The sequence below is a fragment of the Ricinus communis genome, chromosome 10 (genome assembly GCF_019578655.1).
Source record: "Ricinus communis isolate WT05 ecotype wild-type chromosome 10, ASM1957865v1, whole genome shotgun sequence".
Lineage (NCBI taxonomy): Eukaryota > Viridiplantae > Streptophyta > Magnoliopsida > Malpighiales > Euphorbiaceae > Ricinus > Ricinus communis.
Window position 1 is genome coordinate 23,100,002 of NC_063265.1, and position 15,452 is coordinate 23,115,453.

At 32.1% G+C, this 15,452-nt stretch overlaps 2 protein-coding genes across 2 annotated transcripts; both read right to left on the minus strand.

Annotated features, from left to right (window-relative positions):
• Nucleotides 1-5,917: 5,917 nt before the first annotated feature.
• LOC8269271 (dirigent protein 4) lies at nucleotides 5,918-6,764 on the minus strand. The gene has a single exon (XM_002517254.3). It carries the CDS (start codon nucleotides 6,603-6,605, stop codon nucleotides 6,039-6,041), a length of 567 nt encoding a protein of 188 aa, XP_002517300.1. The 5' UTR covers nucleotides 6,606-6,764; the 3' UTR covers nucleotides 5,918-6,038.
• Nucleotides 6,765-14,178: 7,414 nt separating this feature from the next.
• Nucleotides 14,179-14,559, minus strand: LOC107261126. Its single transcript, XM_015718098.1, has one exon. It carries the CDS (start codon nucleotides 14,557-14,559, stop codon nucleotides 14,179-14,181), a length of 381 nt encoding a protein of 126 aa, XP_015573584.1.
• Between the last annotated feature and the right edge of the window lie 893 nt (nucleotides 14,560-15,452).

Sequence of the window (15,452 nt, forward strand, 5' to 3'; positions counted from 1 at the left end):
AATTTCGGGCGAAGGAGGACTTTAAACCAATCGCCTTAGTGCACAACCGATCGGCTATGCATTGAGCCGACTAGCTCTATAATGTCACCCAATCGACATTTCCTGAAGTTGCCCTAATTTGCGGATTTTTGACCCCTTTCAGCGATTTTTGCATATTTTGACCTAAATAGCCCCTTTTATGAGTATATTAGTTAGAGGAAGGGTTGTTGTAATAGTTAGATTTATTCTTTTTTATTTTTATGATGTATGGAAAATAATTGATTACATAATTGTTAATTAAAATTGGATATTTAGACTTGAACCTTAAAGAATTGACTATGGCATGAAACTTGTAGTCCATTAGGTTAAAGAGATGGTAAATTGGGCTTAAGTTGAATCTATATAGACTTAATGGGCCTTTTCCATGTTCCAGATCAATTAATGGACTCACTTAGAATAGAAAAATCTAATTGGACCTTGGCATTTAAAAGAATAGCCCATCTAGGTTAAAAAAACTTGGCAATCAAATTATAATTTGTAACTGGGTCGGACTAGGTATTCTTTCTAAATGATTTTCACATAGAAGTTTATGTACTCATCATTTGAAGATTGAGCCTTTATATATCCATTTCTGCAGAAAAAGTGTGATCGCAATATTCAAGGTGCAACCGCAAAAATGGGCAATTTTAGCACGAAAATTTTTGGCTTAATTTTGCGACTGCAAAGCAAAAGGTGCAATCATGGAAGTTATATAAAATCAAACCATTAGAGACAACCAACAACTATATTTGCCATGTTTATGCTGTTGCAAGAATTTTACAAATCGCGACTGTGAAACAAGAAGCGATATCGTGATTCTTGGTCTATCAATGCAATTAATGCATTATATAAAGTCAAGCAAAAGCGGATGGCCTAAGGTTTCAATTTAATGACTCTTTAGCATTTAAAGGGTAAAATTACCCCCTCTAAAGTTCATTTATGGATGATCAACAACCCCCATAAGTGCCAAACTTTTGCTTACTAATTTCTTATCTTCTTGTAACCATTTTACCTTTGTTTTGGTAGTTGTAAGGGTTTGAGTATGAGCCATAAAACACTTGGAAAAAGGTTTGAGAGTGAGCCTAGGTAGAAAACTCTTGTGAGGTTTAGTGTGAGCCAAAACACTAAGTTTGGGAGTGAGCTTGAGTAAACTCCTAATGTATAAGATTGAGTCTGAGCTTGTAAAACACTTGGATTTAATCTTGCACCCGCAAAAGGATTATTAATAGTGAAAATGTCAAGTGAATCTTGAGGAGTGGATGTAGGCAAAGAGTTGGCCAAACTACTATAATTCTTTGTGTTGATTTTCTTTTCTTTCCGTCTAGTCTCTTAAGCAAATTTTTAATTATAAAACCCTCCTTCTTGGTGAGTCAAGGGCCAACAAGTGGTATCAGAGCTAAATACTCATCATCAAACTTAAGAGTATAAGTTAAAGATCTAGATGGCCAACAAAGGAGTACATTATCTTAGACCGTTCTTTGATGGTTTCAACTACATCCATTGGAAGTACAAAATGGAGACTTATCTTGATTGTGATGTATTAGATGTATGGAATTGGGTTAGAAAAGAATAGAAACCTCCAACCAAATAGGTAAATAGTGTTGAAGTGCCTATTGATAGAGATGAATGGATTGGGGCTCATAGAAGAGCCAATGGCAAGAACAAGAGAGCCATGATCATTCTCTAATATGAAAGAGTTCAACACCTCTCTACTGCTTACACGATGTGGAAGATATTAGAGAATTACCATGAAAGGGCCAAGCAAGTCAGGTCCAAGAAAGTTCAATTGCTCGTAATCGAATATGAGCTTTTCAAGATGAAGCCTAATAAGAGTTTCACTGATATTACAAACCAGCTTCTCACCATCATCAACAATTTGAGGAAATTAGGAAAACACTATGAGCTAGTTGACATCAACAACTAAATCTTTAAGCCACTCCCTCTTAAAGACTATGACCTAAGGGTTGCAAGTATTGAGAAAACTATTGAGGACTTGGGTAAACTCTCAATCAATAAACTTATTAGTAAGCTTTTTACCTATGAGATGGCCTTTAAAAAAGAGGAAGGGCAAGATAATGAAATGGTTTATAAAAAGAAACCCCTTGCTTTCAAAAGCTCAACCTAGCAATGTTAAGAGAATTCAAGTGGTTTAGACTCAAGCAATGATAAGGATGAAGAACTTATCATGCTCTCTAGGAGAGTCAAAGAGATCATCAAGAAAAATAGGAGAGAGAAAAGATACTCTAAAAGTCTTCTTCAAGCTCAGGTGAAGATATAACTTGTTATGGGTGTGGCAAGAAAGGGCATGTCACGGCCGATTGCTACAAAAGCAAAAAGAGAGAAGGAAAACATTCAAGGCAACTAGGAATAAAAGTTCTTTAAATGAAGATGAAAAAGTTGCCAAATTTTTCTTCATGGCTTTAGAAGACGAAAAGGTCTATTCTACATCTCATACTTGTGAAAATAATTATGGTCATGATATGCATGACATGACTGATGTTGAACTCTTAGAAGCCATAACCTTGAAATATGAAAAATATTATTCTAAAATGAAGTTTTATAATGAAAAAAAAATTTAAACTAGAAAGTAATTTTAAAAAATTCGAAAAATAATTTTAAAATATTATATTTTCAAATTTGATACTAAAATACTCTTTAAATGAAGATTCCTTAAAAAATTTCTCATTCAAGGATTTGCATAAAGAAAATAATAATTTTTAAAAGGATGTTGCGAAGTTAAGAAATTCCATTTTAAAGTTTTACAAGGGAAAGGGAGTTTTGGATATACTTATTATATCCCAAAGACCTTATCTTACTAAATATGGTGTTGGCTTCAATGGAGATTCATCATCATCATCTCCATCTAGCTCACAACTTGTTAAAGCCTCTACTAAACTTCAAAAATAGAGGTTGTTCATATGGAGGTTAATGCACACACAAGATCTCCTAACAAAAAAAAAAAAGAAAAGGAAGAGCACCACAAGTTCTAAAGGCTAAGCCTAAAAGAACTAATCATATATTTATGTACAAGAAGCATGCCCCTAAATACACACATGTACATAAAATATGTTTTTCTATGCTTTATAGAGATTGGAATGTGGTGAGACTAAAATTACAAGAAAGAAGACTATTGAACAAAGGAACTTCAAACCCAATGTTCAATATCATTATTGCATGAAATTTGGGCATGTTAATGTATTTTGTTTTATTAGGAAGGCTCACCATAAATTAGAAGATCCTTATAAGACTAACCCTCAAGAACCCAAGTTTGTTTGGGTACCAAAGAAGAATAATTTTTTATTTTATCATAAGGTGACTTTCAATCCATTTTAAGGAAAGAAAGGTAGTATTTGGATGGTGAGTGCTAAAGATAAGCAATTATGAATTCTACTTCTCTCACCAACTAAATAAAAGTGGATAAAAGAGAAGAAAATGGATATAAGTGCAACTAGTATTTAATTTTTCATCCTTATTATTGTTGCTTATATTCAACGAGCTGTATATGATCAATTCTTTCATATTATTGGTTTTCTCCTCTATCTCTTCCACAAAGTGGTATATTATTTTTTTATCATGACAAAATGGGAGAGAATATGAACTTATGCAAAAAGATTAACCAATTCTAACTTAAAGGGGAGAGATCAACTTTAAAATAATTTTTAGATTTTACTTTGTCATGAGTTTAGGGGGAGCATATGCACTTATATATTTTTATTCAATTTAATTATCAAAATAAAAAAGGAAGAGATTGTTAGCCTAAGTTATTTCATTAACTTTGCAATCCTTGATTTTGATCTTGACAATCAAATTGAGTAGTACTAACGTTCTTTCTAAGTGATTTTCATATATAAATTTATGTATTTATCATTTGAATATTGAGCCTTTAAAAATTCATTTCCGAATGAAGGTGCGACCGCGAAAAAGTGCGACCATGATTTTCAATATGCGACTGCGAAAATGAACAATTTCAGCACATAGAGTTTTGGCTTAATTTTGCGATTGCGTAGGAAAAGATGGAACTGCGAAAGTTTTATAAAATTAGACCTTTAGAGACTGCCAATGGCTATATTTGCCATGTATACTAGCCGTTGCAGGAATTTCCCAAATTGCGATAGTGAAATAAGAAGCGCGACTGCGATTCTTGATCTGTCGGTGCAATTAATACACTATCTAAAGTAAAAAAATAAGAGAGGATAGCCTAAGGTTTTAATATAGCGACTCTTTGGAATTTTAAGGGTATAAATATTCTCTCAGGTTATTTAGAGATGATCAATAACCTCCATAAGTATCAAGCCTTTGCTTACTAATTTTTTATCCTCTTATAACCATTTTACCATTGTCTTGGTTGTTGTAAGAGTTTGAGTGTGTACCATAAAACACTTGAAAAAAGGTTTGGGAGTGAGCCTAGGTAGAAAACTCTTATAAGATATGGTATGAGCCAAAAAGCTAAGTTTGGGAGTGAGCTTTGAAAAACTCCTATTGTATAAGTTTGAGTGTGAGCTTGTACAACACTTAAATTTGATCTTGCACCTGTAAAAGGATCATTGATAGTGAAAATCTCAAATCAAGTTTGAGGAGTGGATGTAAGGAAAGAGTTGGCAAAACCACTCTACTTCTTTATGTTGATTTCCTTTCCTCTCCATCTAATCTCTTAAGCAAATTTTAAATTTTCCATCAACCTTCCAAACACCAATTCAACCCCTCCCTTCTTAATAAGTCAAAGGCCAACAATATATATATAGCCTTGGCCCATAGGCCAAGCTTATATGTGAAGGCAATTGTTTGGCCTAAAAATAATTTTTGGATTCAATAGAAATAAAATGGAGGCTCAGGATTGCAAGCCCATAATGATTAATTAACTAGTTAGTAACCAAAGCAAATGGTTAAGAAATTTAGCATATGTAGGAAGAGGTGGAAAAAGTTATGCAGCACTTATCTCTACTTTGTATTTCGACTCCGCAAGTAAAGGAAATAATGAGGCTCTACAGGTACAAAGCACAGAAGATCCCCAAGAAAATACAGGGATCCTTATAAAAGTATAAGCAAACTGAGGAAGAGATGAGCCAACAATCAACATCAACAACAAAGATTGTAAAAAATCAACCACTCAAAACTCTGCAAATATTTTTAGTTTCCACCAAACTATTTATTTCTAATTATCTTGTTATATTCATTTCAAATAGAGTTTGTTTAATGCAAATTTATAGCAAATCAAATACAAGTTTTTTAGCTTATTTATTTGCAATACTTATTGTTATTTTATAATTAATTCTTGTGATATCATTTGAAGATCTAAACAAACTGTTAAGGGAGCTTATGAATTCATAAAAATCCGATTAAAAGGTCAATTTTAGGCGCATTAACTACAATGGTTCGTGTTCCTAAAGACATGGTATGCTCGGCATTCAATTTTCTTCAAAGAGAACTCTTAAATTTTTATTTATTTTATTGAACTCTTTTACTATTATTTTTGCTTGAATTAAAGACTATTTATATATATTTTATGAGACTTCTATTTATTTTATCAAACTTTTACATTGTTATTTTTTGCTTTCATTAAGAATCCAAAGGTCCTTAATGAAAATAAAAATCAAAATTAAAAGGCTTAACAAAATTAAAAGAAGTTTTAAAGACTTAAAAAATACATTTTACTTATATAAAAATGCTCTCAAATAACTATTACCAATATAAAAAAATTGAATTGATTGATTAAGGTTAGAGATAAATGAATGAATAAGTATAGATTTGAGCTTGGATCGAATCAATAGCAAAATAACTTGAACTAGCCACTTAATTAGTTAAATTTCCTATAGTAGTATCATGTATCGTTTATAGAATTGAATTCGCAATAAACGAAGTAGGAGAGCTTTCATCCCTCAAACTCTAAAATTGATAGAATTACTTAACATCAAGAGAAATAACAGTTAAAATACTATGTATATAATATTATTAAATCATCAACACATAAATTACATAATTTCATATTAGTGGATATAGGCAGAGGAAACGAAACCTTTCCTTCAGTAATGAAACAAGGTCACTTCATACTTTTGAACACGATAACCAATTGTAATATTGAAAAATATCGTTTGAACCTTAGCAAAACCTGTAGCCATCCTCAACTTTTCTCTCCCACCAATAACAGCATGCTCGTATTCTGGTTCTACAATGGGATTTCTTGAGCACAGGACAAATGAGCTTCCACTGAACTTGCCTGTAATGAACCCATGATCCCTGCAAGTACCAAATATTGTGAACTCATCTTTTTGGCTAACACCTAAAGTGAGACCTTTCGCACGGCCTATAATTTTTGAGGTTGGCTCAATGCCTACTCTCATAGCATTATTAACAGCTACAAGAGTACCAAATGGGAGTAAGGCGGTGTCATTCCGGATTACCTTGGGTTGTGCTATTGGAACCACATTAGGGTTCTTGCCACCAAAAACACTATGATAAAAGAAACATAATTTGGTCATCTTGTCCTCCATAGCCATAGCAGGTGTGGTTTCAGTGTAGTACTCCCCTTGTGCATTTATTCTCACAACACAAAGAATCATAACCCATGAAAAGAATACTTTTTCTTTCATTTTTTGGTTGGTTTCTTTCTTGTTCCTCTAATTCTTTTTTATTTTTCTGATGCCTTCTTATTCCGCTAATTTCTTTGTATTTAAAGCCGAAGAAGTGTAGATGTAGTTACGTTCTTGACTTAATTTAGTCCCAAATAATTTCGTAACTGAATTCTTCCAACTTCTGGAAGCAAGCATTCTGACAAACAGATAAAGGGGGTACGTAATTTATGCTTGTTTTAATCAATTAAAATTGCGTATCCGGATATCTAAGTTAGTAGGATAAAATTAGAGCTTTTATATAACAGAACTAGATTTCTAATTATCTAATACTAAATAAAGGAGATCTTTCTACCTCAATTAACATATACAACTAATATTAAAATTTTTAAAATAATATTTTATCATTCACAAAAATCTATATAAATACTATTTTGTAAAATAAATTTATTATTATCTCAAAAATAATTTTAATCTAATGATTGACATGCATGTAAAATTTTTTTATTATTTTTACTTTTAACTGTAAAATAAGAAAAGTGAAGTATTAGTGAAAACATATGAAAAGAATATAAACTTCAAACCCTTTAAATTAGTCAAATTAATTTTATATATTCAATTATAAAATAAATTTATAATTATAGTAATATATATATAAATTTAAATTAACGATTTATATATTATGGAGTAAACATAAGTTCACACATGAAATTTTTTGTTATTCAGCGCTGAATTTGATAATCTTGCTGTTATATTCCACTTGTCTTCTTTATAGTAATTTGTGAAATTAAGCCCACGTATTGGGGAGCTAATTTTGCAGCAGATCGGCCTGCAGATTATGCTTTTAGGCGTCCACCGTTCTGATAGTCCAGCTTTTGTATTTCTGGACTGCTACCATGACTAGACACTACAAGATGACATACTCTTTTAGACCAATCGTAGCTACGGCTGAAAGAATTCAGTCACAATTTAGGACAAAAGTGATATTATCGTAATTAATTAACTTAAAAGTGAGTTTTGTGGATATTATTTTTTCTATGAAAATGTCTGGCATCATTTTAATAACAACAGAATATTGTTTTTTCCACAACAATTGCAATATTCAATTTTATTGATAGTATTTATAACTTCTTATAGTAACTTATTAATTTATATCACTAAAGATGATCATTTAAGATCGATTATCCCAAAAGCTTCAACTATATTCTTATAATTAGTTGGCTTAGTTGATATAACCATGAAAAGGGTCGCCTCTACTACTAAGATATGGTAGAAAGTAATATTATTTTAGTAAGGAATTTTGATATTAATTCATATAATGGCAATTAAATATTTGTCCTTATAAGAACTACATTAATAACTACATTATTTGTGAGGACCGTAATTATATTGTTGCTAATATAAATAAATTGACGATAAACTTATTAATTTCTTTTGCTAAAGATAATCATTTGCAACCAAGTCTTCTGTATCATTTTCAATTTGAGTCTCTAATAATCTTATTATGAGAAAATCAATATTATTACGTACTTAACTTACAAATGTTGTTATTAACATGTTTAAAAAATCATTAGCCTTTCATCATTAATAAAAACTTTTAAATGAAAAAAATATTTTAATAATTATTTTAAATATATTTTCTTTCATAAAACAAAATTTTATTACATACCATCATTCTACTTTGTATTTTGAAAAGCTTATATATATAAAGTAATTTATTCTTTTAACGATAATGCATTAATGAGTACCAAATGGGATTGTATGGTTGTCATCTTTTATGAGGTTCTCATGAGCTATTTGAACCAAAAGCAGAGATTAAGCTTTGTAAATTGTTCCTCCATATGGACAGCAGGTGTATGTGTGTGGGGTAAAAGATATCTTTTCCTAATTTATTCTTTTAAATGTTATATGAAGAGTGATACTCCAACTTAAAATCTTCTTTTAAGTTGAAGTATTTTAAAGAATACTTCTTTCCATCTTTGTTTGATTTCTTTCTTTTCTTTTTTTTTTCCATTTTTTCGTTTGTGTTCATTTGTGTACATATAGCTGAAGAACTGTGCGTATGGTGTGATATTATTAGTTTTACGAAAGAATTTGAAGTATCATAAACCTCAACGAAACAGTGTTGGAAATATTTTTTTAATATTTAATATTTAAATCCTAAATCATAAAATATAGAATATCTATCCTACTAGATTATCGAGGAATATGGATTAAAATACGTAACTAGTTTTATAATGTATGATTGTTACCTGTAATTTCAGCAATGTACGATATCGCTTATTTTCTTTTTTAATCAAATTATTTAATTTTTGGAGATAAGAGCGCTTTCAGGAAGAATAATAATAGTAATAACTATTCATTGCTTAGTTATATTAATTTTACTAAAATTATAAAATATTTTTTAAATATTATCATTAATTTTTTAATTATTTTTTAATTTTTAAGAGAGAGTGACTCTCATTCTTTCATTTTTTTTTTCAAAATAGGGTTAATTTGAACTAAATATATAAAGGTGTGAGCTAAAAAAATCATAAATTTAGAAAAGGATTAAATTAGGCCTAGATGATAAGGTTAGTGGCCAAATTGAACTTCAGTTCGCAATCTTTTAGGCACACATCTTCATGTCATTTTATTTTTTAAACTACTTTCGAACAATTTGGTCCATTTCATATAATTAATATTAACTAATATCATATAATATCGATGTGTCTAAATAAGTACTCGCAAGTGTACGAACCGAATGGTAGTTCGGGTAAGCTCACCACGAGGTCGATCTCACGAGAAATTGTAGAGCATATATCATAAAGACCAACTATTACACAAATTACTGAAAGTAAATATAAACACTCTAAGTCGATGTTTTGAGAATGATCTTAGTTTAATAAAAGAAATTAAATAACCAAAAAATAAATATGCAACTAGAATGATTAATATGAACTATATGATAAAATAGTATTTAGTCTAGCTTTTACTTAGTAATCCCCTTAATTCCCTTAAGCCCTAATTTAACAAATGAGATGGTGATGTGCCTTTTCCCTAAGTTACTTAAGCTAATGATGCAACTTAGGTTTCTTAACCAACATAGATTAAAGTAAAGATGATGTCTCTAATACTTTTAACCTAAAGATTTTCATAACACATATTACTATTGAATTGATATGATGGTCAATCAATAATAATAGATGAAACTAATGAACATATGAAGGAAAAGAAATCATTCATTAAACTCAAAATATATAAGGTTCAAACATAAGTAAAAAACCAAACTAAACACTTATGAGACTTAGCCTAACATACTCAATCCAACAATCATTGTAATTAAATAGAAAGACTTAAGATTCATAAAACAGAAAATTAAAACTCCCTCAAAGTTCAAAGGGCTCTTCAAGGAATGAAGAAGATTGATCATCTTTCTCCACGTCTTCGAAAAGCTTCTCCGATTCTTCCAAGAGTGATCCATGCAAGCTAGTAAGATGTCAAAGATTAATTGAATTACTCTAGAATTTTCTGCCAAGAATAGAACCCTTGTCTTCCCCATATTCAGTAGTCGACGAAGTCCCTCTTCTAATTCACCTCTACTCCTTGTAGAGATTCTCTTTTTTCAGAGTTCTTTCCTCCCCAAACAACTCCTTTAGTTTATCCCTTTATTGTCCTAAACAAACTAAACTACTCAAATGATAACTATCTACTAATTACATAATAATTATTTAAACTTTCCTTTTTGGGCCTTAATGAATTAAGCTAGGCCCAAACTTTTAATAGCCCACATGTCTGATTCTAAGCTAGGCCCAAACTATTAATAGCCCACGTGTCTGATTCTCGAGCCTTTAATAGCCGCAGTCCATTTAACGCTTATTAGTGCGTTTTAAACTCAAATTCTCCTCTTTTGCATTATTTTCTGAATTTAGACAAGAAAAACTAAAGTGAGATAAAACACATCTTTATACCATATTATATATAGAAACAAATCATTAACGCTCTAAAATACCCTTAAATATCTATATATAATTTAGATCGATCAAATACCCCCACACTTGAACTTTTACTTGTCCTCAAGTAAATAATAACTTAAGAATCAATCGTTGCAAAAATTCAATAAAGCAATTCGTACTCAGCTCCAAAGTACTATTCAAAAGAATCTCACTAATGCATAAATTATGCAAATCAAAGAAAACTTGAATCGTAAGAATTTTTCTAAAAAGGTTGTTAACTCAATCATAGTTAGTCAAAAGATTCAAGTATTCATCATTTACACATGTTCACAACAAATAGCTTAACTCATTATCAATGAATATAATTATAATGCATAACCCAAATTATGATAACCTTATTCAAGAAGGAAAACCTTAATGTTCAAATAGCGATCAATAGGCATTTACATTTTTCACTTGCTTTGCAAGCTCTTTTTTCTTGAATTTTCTTTTCTTTTTACCCTTTAGATTTACTCGATACTTGGGGTTTCTTTCTTTCTTGATATGTTATGCCTTTTTACGCAAATACAAACATGGGTAATGAATGCACCTGGTTACTCAACAAATCAAAAATCAAGATGCTTTGCATACTCATAATTTCAATTGTCTTTTTACGCGAAAATCAACATTGGTAATAAAGACTCCCGGTTACTCAGCAACTAAAACTAGCGGAGTAGAATTATTAACTTAGAGCTTTTAACTTACCCATATTATTTCCCACAAACATAGGTAAACCATAATAATAACAAGGAAATAATAACTTAAATCATACACTTCTAATCATACCCATGTCAAATGTTGCCAAACTACTAATCATGTTCTTATGCAAACGATGAACACTTGATCATTTAAGTGCAATCAACTCATGAGTTCACATTCATATGTGCTTATAAATTAATTCAAGAACTCAAAGATATATCATAATAGCATTCTTTCATTGATTCTTTAGTGTAGAATAATAATAAAAAGCTGAGTATAAAATTTTTTACAAAAAATTAATCAAAAGCTACTAAATACTTGGCATATATAACAGAATTACTCTAAATCTCCCCCCCCCCCCCCACACACACTTATTTTAGATATTGCCCTCAATGTCTTAATCATAAAAAGAACACATAAAAGAGAAAAAGATAGAGTACTTCCTTTAGAAATTGGAGTGTCATTAATCACCACTGGCCATAAGTAATCATCATCCCGTATAAACCTTAAACAAGCTTTAGAGAATCATCATTGATAAGAACTAATTAGCTTAAAATAAAATATCATAAATAAAACAGAATTTAAAAGTTATTATTACAAAATAAATGCAACAGAAATCCTAAATAGTTATAAAGCATGGAAATCCTAAGATAGCTAAAAATATCAAAGCAAATGCCGTATGGTAACTAGATAGCTAAATCCTAAAACAAACCAAAAAGAACTTAGTACAAAACTAGAATCAATGATGAGGCGGGGATGATGGTGGTGAAAGAGCATCAAAGTCGACGGATTTGAAGTAGCAATCGAGTTTGTATGCTTGTCGACGTTGACTCTTCTCCACATTAGCCAATCGAGAATCAAAGGCATCAAGCCATTGGTTAAGGTTGGTGTTCATCACTTGAAGTTGAGTTAAAACTTGGTGCCAACCTTGATTACCCCATTCTTGCCCTTTACTTTCTTCACTATCCAATTCTTCCTCCATATCATATCTTGGTGGCTCATCTCTAGCCACACTACTACTACCTCCACTCGATCCGTGCTTAAAAGTAAGAGGACCACCACGACAATTTACCAAATTAGTTCTAATCAATGCATTAGTATCTAAATTGCCCACGGAGGGTAATGCCTCATATGGAGAAGACTCCGTATCAAAACTATAAAGATACGTAGCCAACCCTGTAACAATATGTCCTAACCCGATACAATTCTTAGGTCTAGCCGGTGTCCTTAGTAAACTTTGCATAATAAAGTATGCCGAAGAAATAGATTTATGGGTATCCAAACACCATAGAATGTTTAGTTCTTGCTTCGTCACCTTATTTGTCTCTTTCCTACCAAAGATGCCTCCATACATGAATTTTGAAATAAGCAAATAACAATGATCATTGAAGATATTATTTGGCATGTTATTAATATCATATTTGTCTTGACCCGTTAGTTTTTTCCAAAACTTACCCAAATCAAACTTATGATGTTGCTCACAAATACCTCATTTCTTTAAACTGAAAGCTTGAACAATTGCATCAATAGTAACAGTATAGTTATGCCCAAACAATCTTACCTTAAACTCCTTGTCCTTAGAAGGATCACAATGTAGAGTTGTGAAAAACTCTAAAGTTAATTCATTATATGATGGCAATGAGTTAAAGGCAAAATCCTTCCATCCTAATCTATCCAAGAGTGTCATCATTCTCTCAAAAATATTTAACTTAACTAGAGAGGGAGCATCCAAGAACTTACATGAAACTTGCTCTCTTGAAGCAAGGCTAAGTAATCGATTGCCCTCTTCATGGGAATAAAGATCAAAAGGAGCTCCATAAGTTGCTTTTAAGCTTTGTTCTTCTTCATGAGAGCTTGAGACTATCTTTTTCCCCTTTTCCTTTCTTGTTCTCTTCTTTGGGGCCATTATTTACCTATGGGACGGGTAGAATAAGGATTGGTGGGTAAAGATTTTGAAGTTTTGAAAGAAAAATTGAGGTTTTTTGTATAGAGAGAGAAAAATGAGGAGAGAGAAAATATGAGGTTGTGTTAATGGAGGAAGGGAGAGAAAAGAATAGAGTTCTATGTGAGTGTTAGGGTTTTGGAAAGGTGTGTTTTTGAATTTAAATAAAATTCTTTTTGTTGTTTTGGTGGGAGATGAATAACTTTTGGAGTCCTAATGTATTTCAAATTAAAGTTGCTCACTCCCCTTTTTTTTTAATCTTTTTTTTTTAGGGTTCCGCACCTCCCATGCATGGCGGGATGCTCCTCGAGGTCGCGTCGTGCGTGAGGCTAAGAACCTCAGAGGGCATCAGGCATCCGTGGCTCGCGGTGGTGTAATGGCTCAGTACCCGCAGACGCCTCGTGGCGACTCCGTGGCTCATGGCACTTGTCGTGGGATGTAGGTCGCTGTTCGCTATCCTTTCAGCGGGAGCATCTGCGGCTCACGGGTGCTTGCTGAGTCGTGCCTGCTTGACGCCGGAGAGACATCGCTGTGCCTTCTTCGGTGTGATCGCAGCAGCACCTCATGGAGCATCATGTCCACGGAATTTATTTTTTTTCAAGAAAATAGAATTGTATCAAATACTAATAGAAAAAACTAAGCTAGCAAGGATGACTTGACTAGATTACGATTAAATTCCTAACTAAAGACAAGCATTGCAAGGATACTCAAATCCTAACTAATTGAGCTTTATATAATGCATATAATCTTATAAATACTTGAAGCACAATATCGACTAGTAAATTAAGTGTTACCACATGATGCTCTTTTCTTGTAGTTGATGATCATGCACGTGCTCGGACAGTTGAATCTCTTGCAGGTTCCTAAAAATAAAGCGAGAAAATACTTTAATTTGAAAACTAAAATAGTAAAAATAGAAAATATGTAATATACAAGTGTTAAATTTATTGTCTATAGCTAGACATTGACAAAAGTTATTTTAAATTGGAGGTGCTTCCATGCACTCCACTTCATGTCCATAGGTCTTCCCTTCATAGTATGGCTTTAAGCAATGGCCATTAACTTTGAATTGTTCTTGGGTCTTAATGTTACGTAATTCCACCGCACCATGATTGAAAACCGTTATTACTTCAAAGGGTCCGTTCCATCTGGATCTAAGCTTTCCTGGAAAAAGTTTAAAGCGTGAGTTAAATAATAATACTTTCATTCCAGGGACAAAAGATTTACGAAGTAAACTCTTATCATGCTGCTTCTTGGTTCTTTCTTTGTATAGCTTGGTATTCTCATATGTCTCACTACGCATTTCTTCTAACTCATTTAGATGCAACAAACGCTCTTCACCTGCTTTAGTTAAGTCCATATTAAACTCCTTAGTAGCTCAATATGCTTTATGTTCTAATTTGACCTGTAAATGGCACGCTTTGCCGTATACTAATCTATAAGGACTCATTCCAATCGGTGTTTTATAAGCCGTTCGATATGCCTACAAGGCATTATTCAAGTGCATAGCCCAATCTTTTCTAGATGGGCGCACTGATTTCTTGAGTATTGACTTAATTTATCTATTGCTCACTTCCACTTGTCCCGATGTTTGTGGGTGATAAGGTGTTGCAACTCTATGGGTTACTCCATATTTCTTTAGTAAGGCGCTAAATGCCTTGTTGCAAAAATGTGTTCCCCTGTCACTAATGATTGCTCTAGGTGTTCCAAATCTACTAAAAATATTATCTTTTACGAATTTGCATACTATCTTAGCGTCATTAGTTCGTGTAGCTATTGGTTCTACCCATTTAGACACATAATCAACAACAACAAGTATATACTCCTAACCATGAGAAGGTGGAAATGGCCCTATAAAATTGATACCCCATACATCAAATAGTTCCACCACCAGATTAAAAGTCTGAGGCATTTCAGTTTGTTTGCTTATACTTCCACTTCTTTGGCATTTATCACATTTAGCACAAAATATATGAGCATCTTTAAATAACGAAGGCTAGAAGAAACCTGATTGCAGAACCTTGTAGGCTGTTTTCTTACCACCAAAGTGACCCCCACAATGCATTTTATGGCAAAAGGCCAAAATGCTTTGTTGCTCATCTTCAGGAACACATCTTCTAATCATTTGATCAGAATAATGTTTAAACAAATAAGGGTCATCCCAATAATAATGCCTACATCCTGATAGAAATCGCTTCTTTTCCTGCCAAGTTAAGTCAGTTCTCATAACACCACATGCCAAATAGTTAATAA

Coding starts and splice junctions, on each gene's coding strand:
- LOC107261126 (XM_015718098.1), bottom strand. CDS start 14,559: ATGGACTTAACTAAAGCAGGTGAAGAGCGTTTGTTGCATCTAAATGAG.
- LOC8269271 (XM_002517254.3), bottom strand. CDS start 6,605: ATGAAAGAAAAAGTATTCTTTTCATGGGTTATGATTCTTTGTGTTGTG.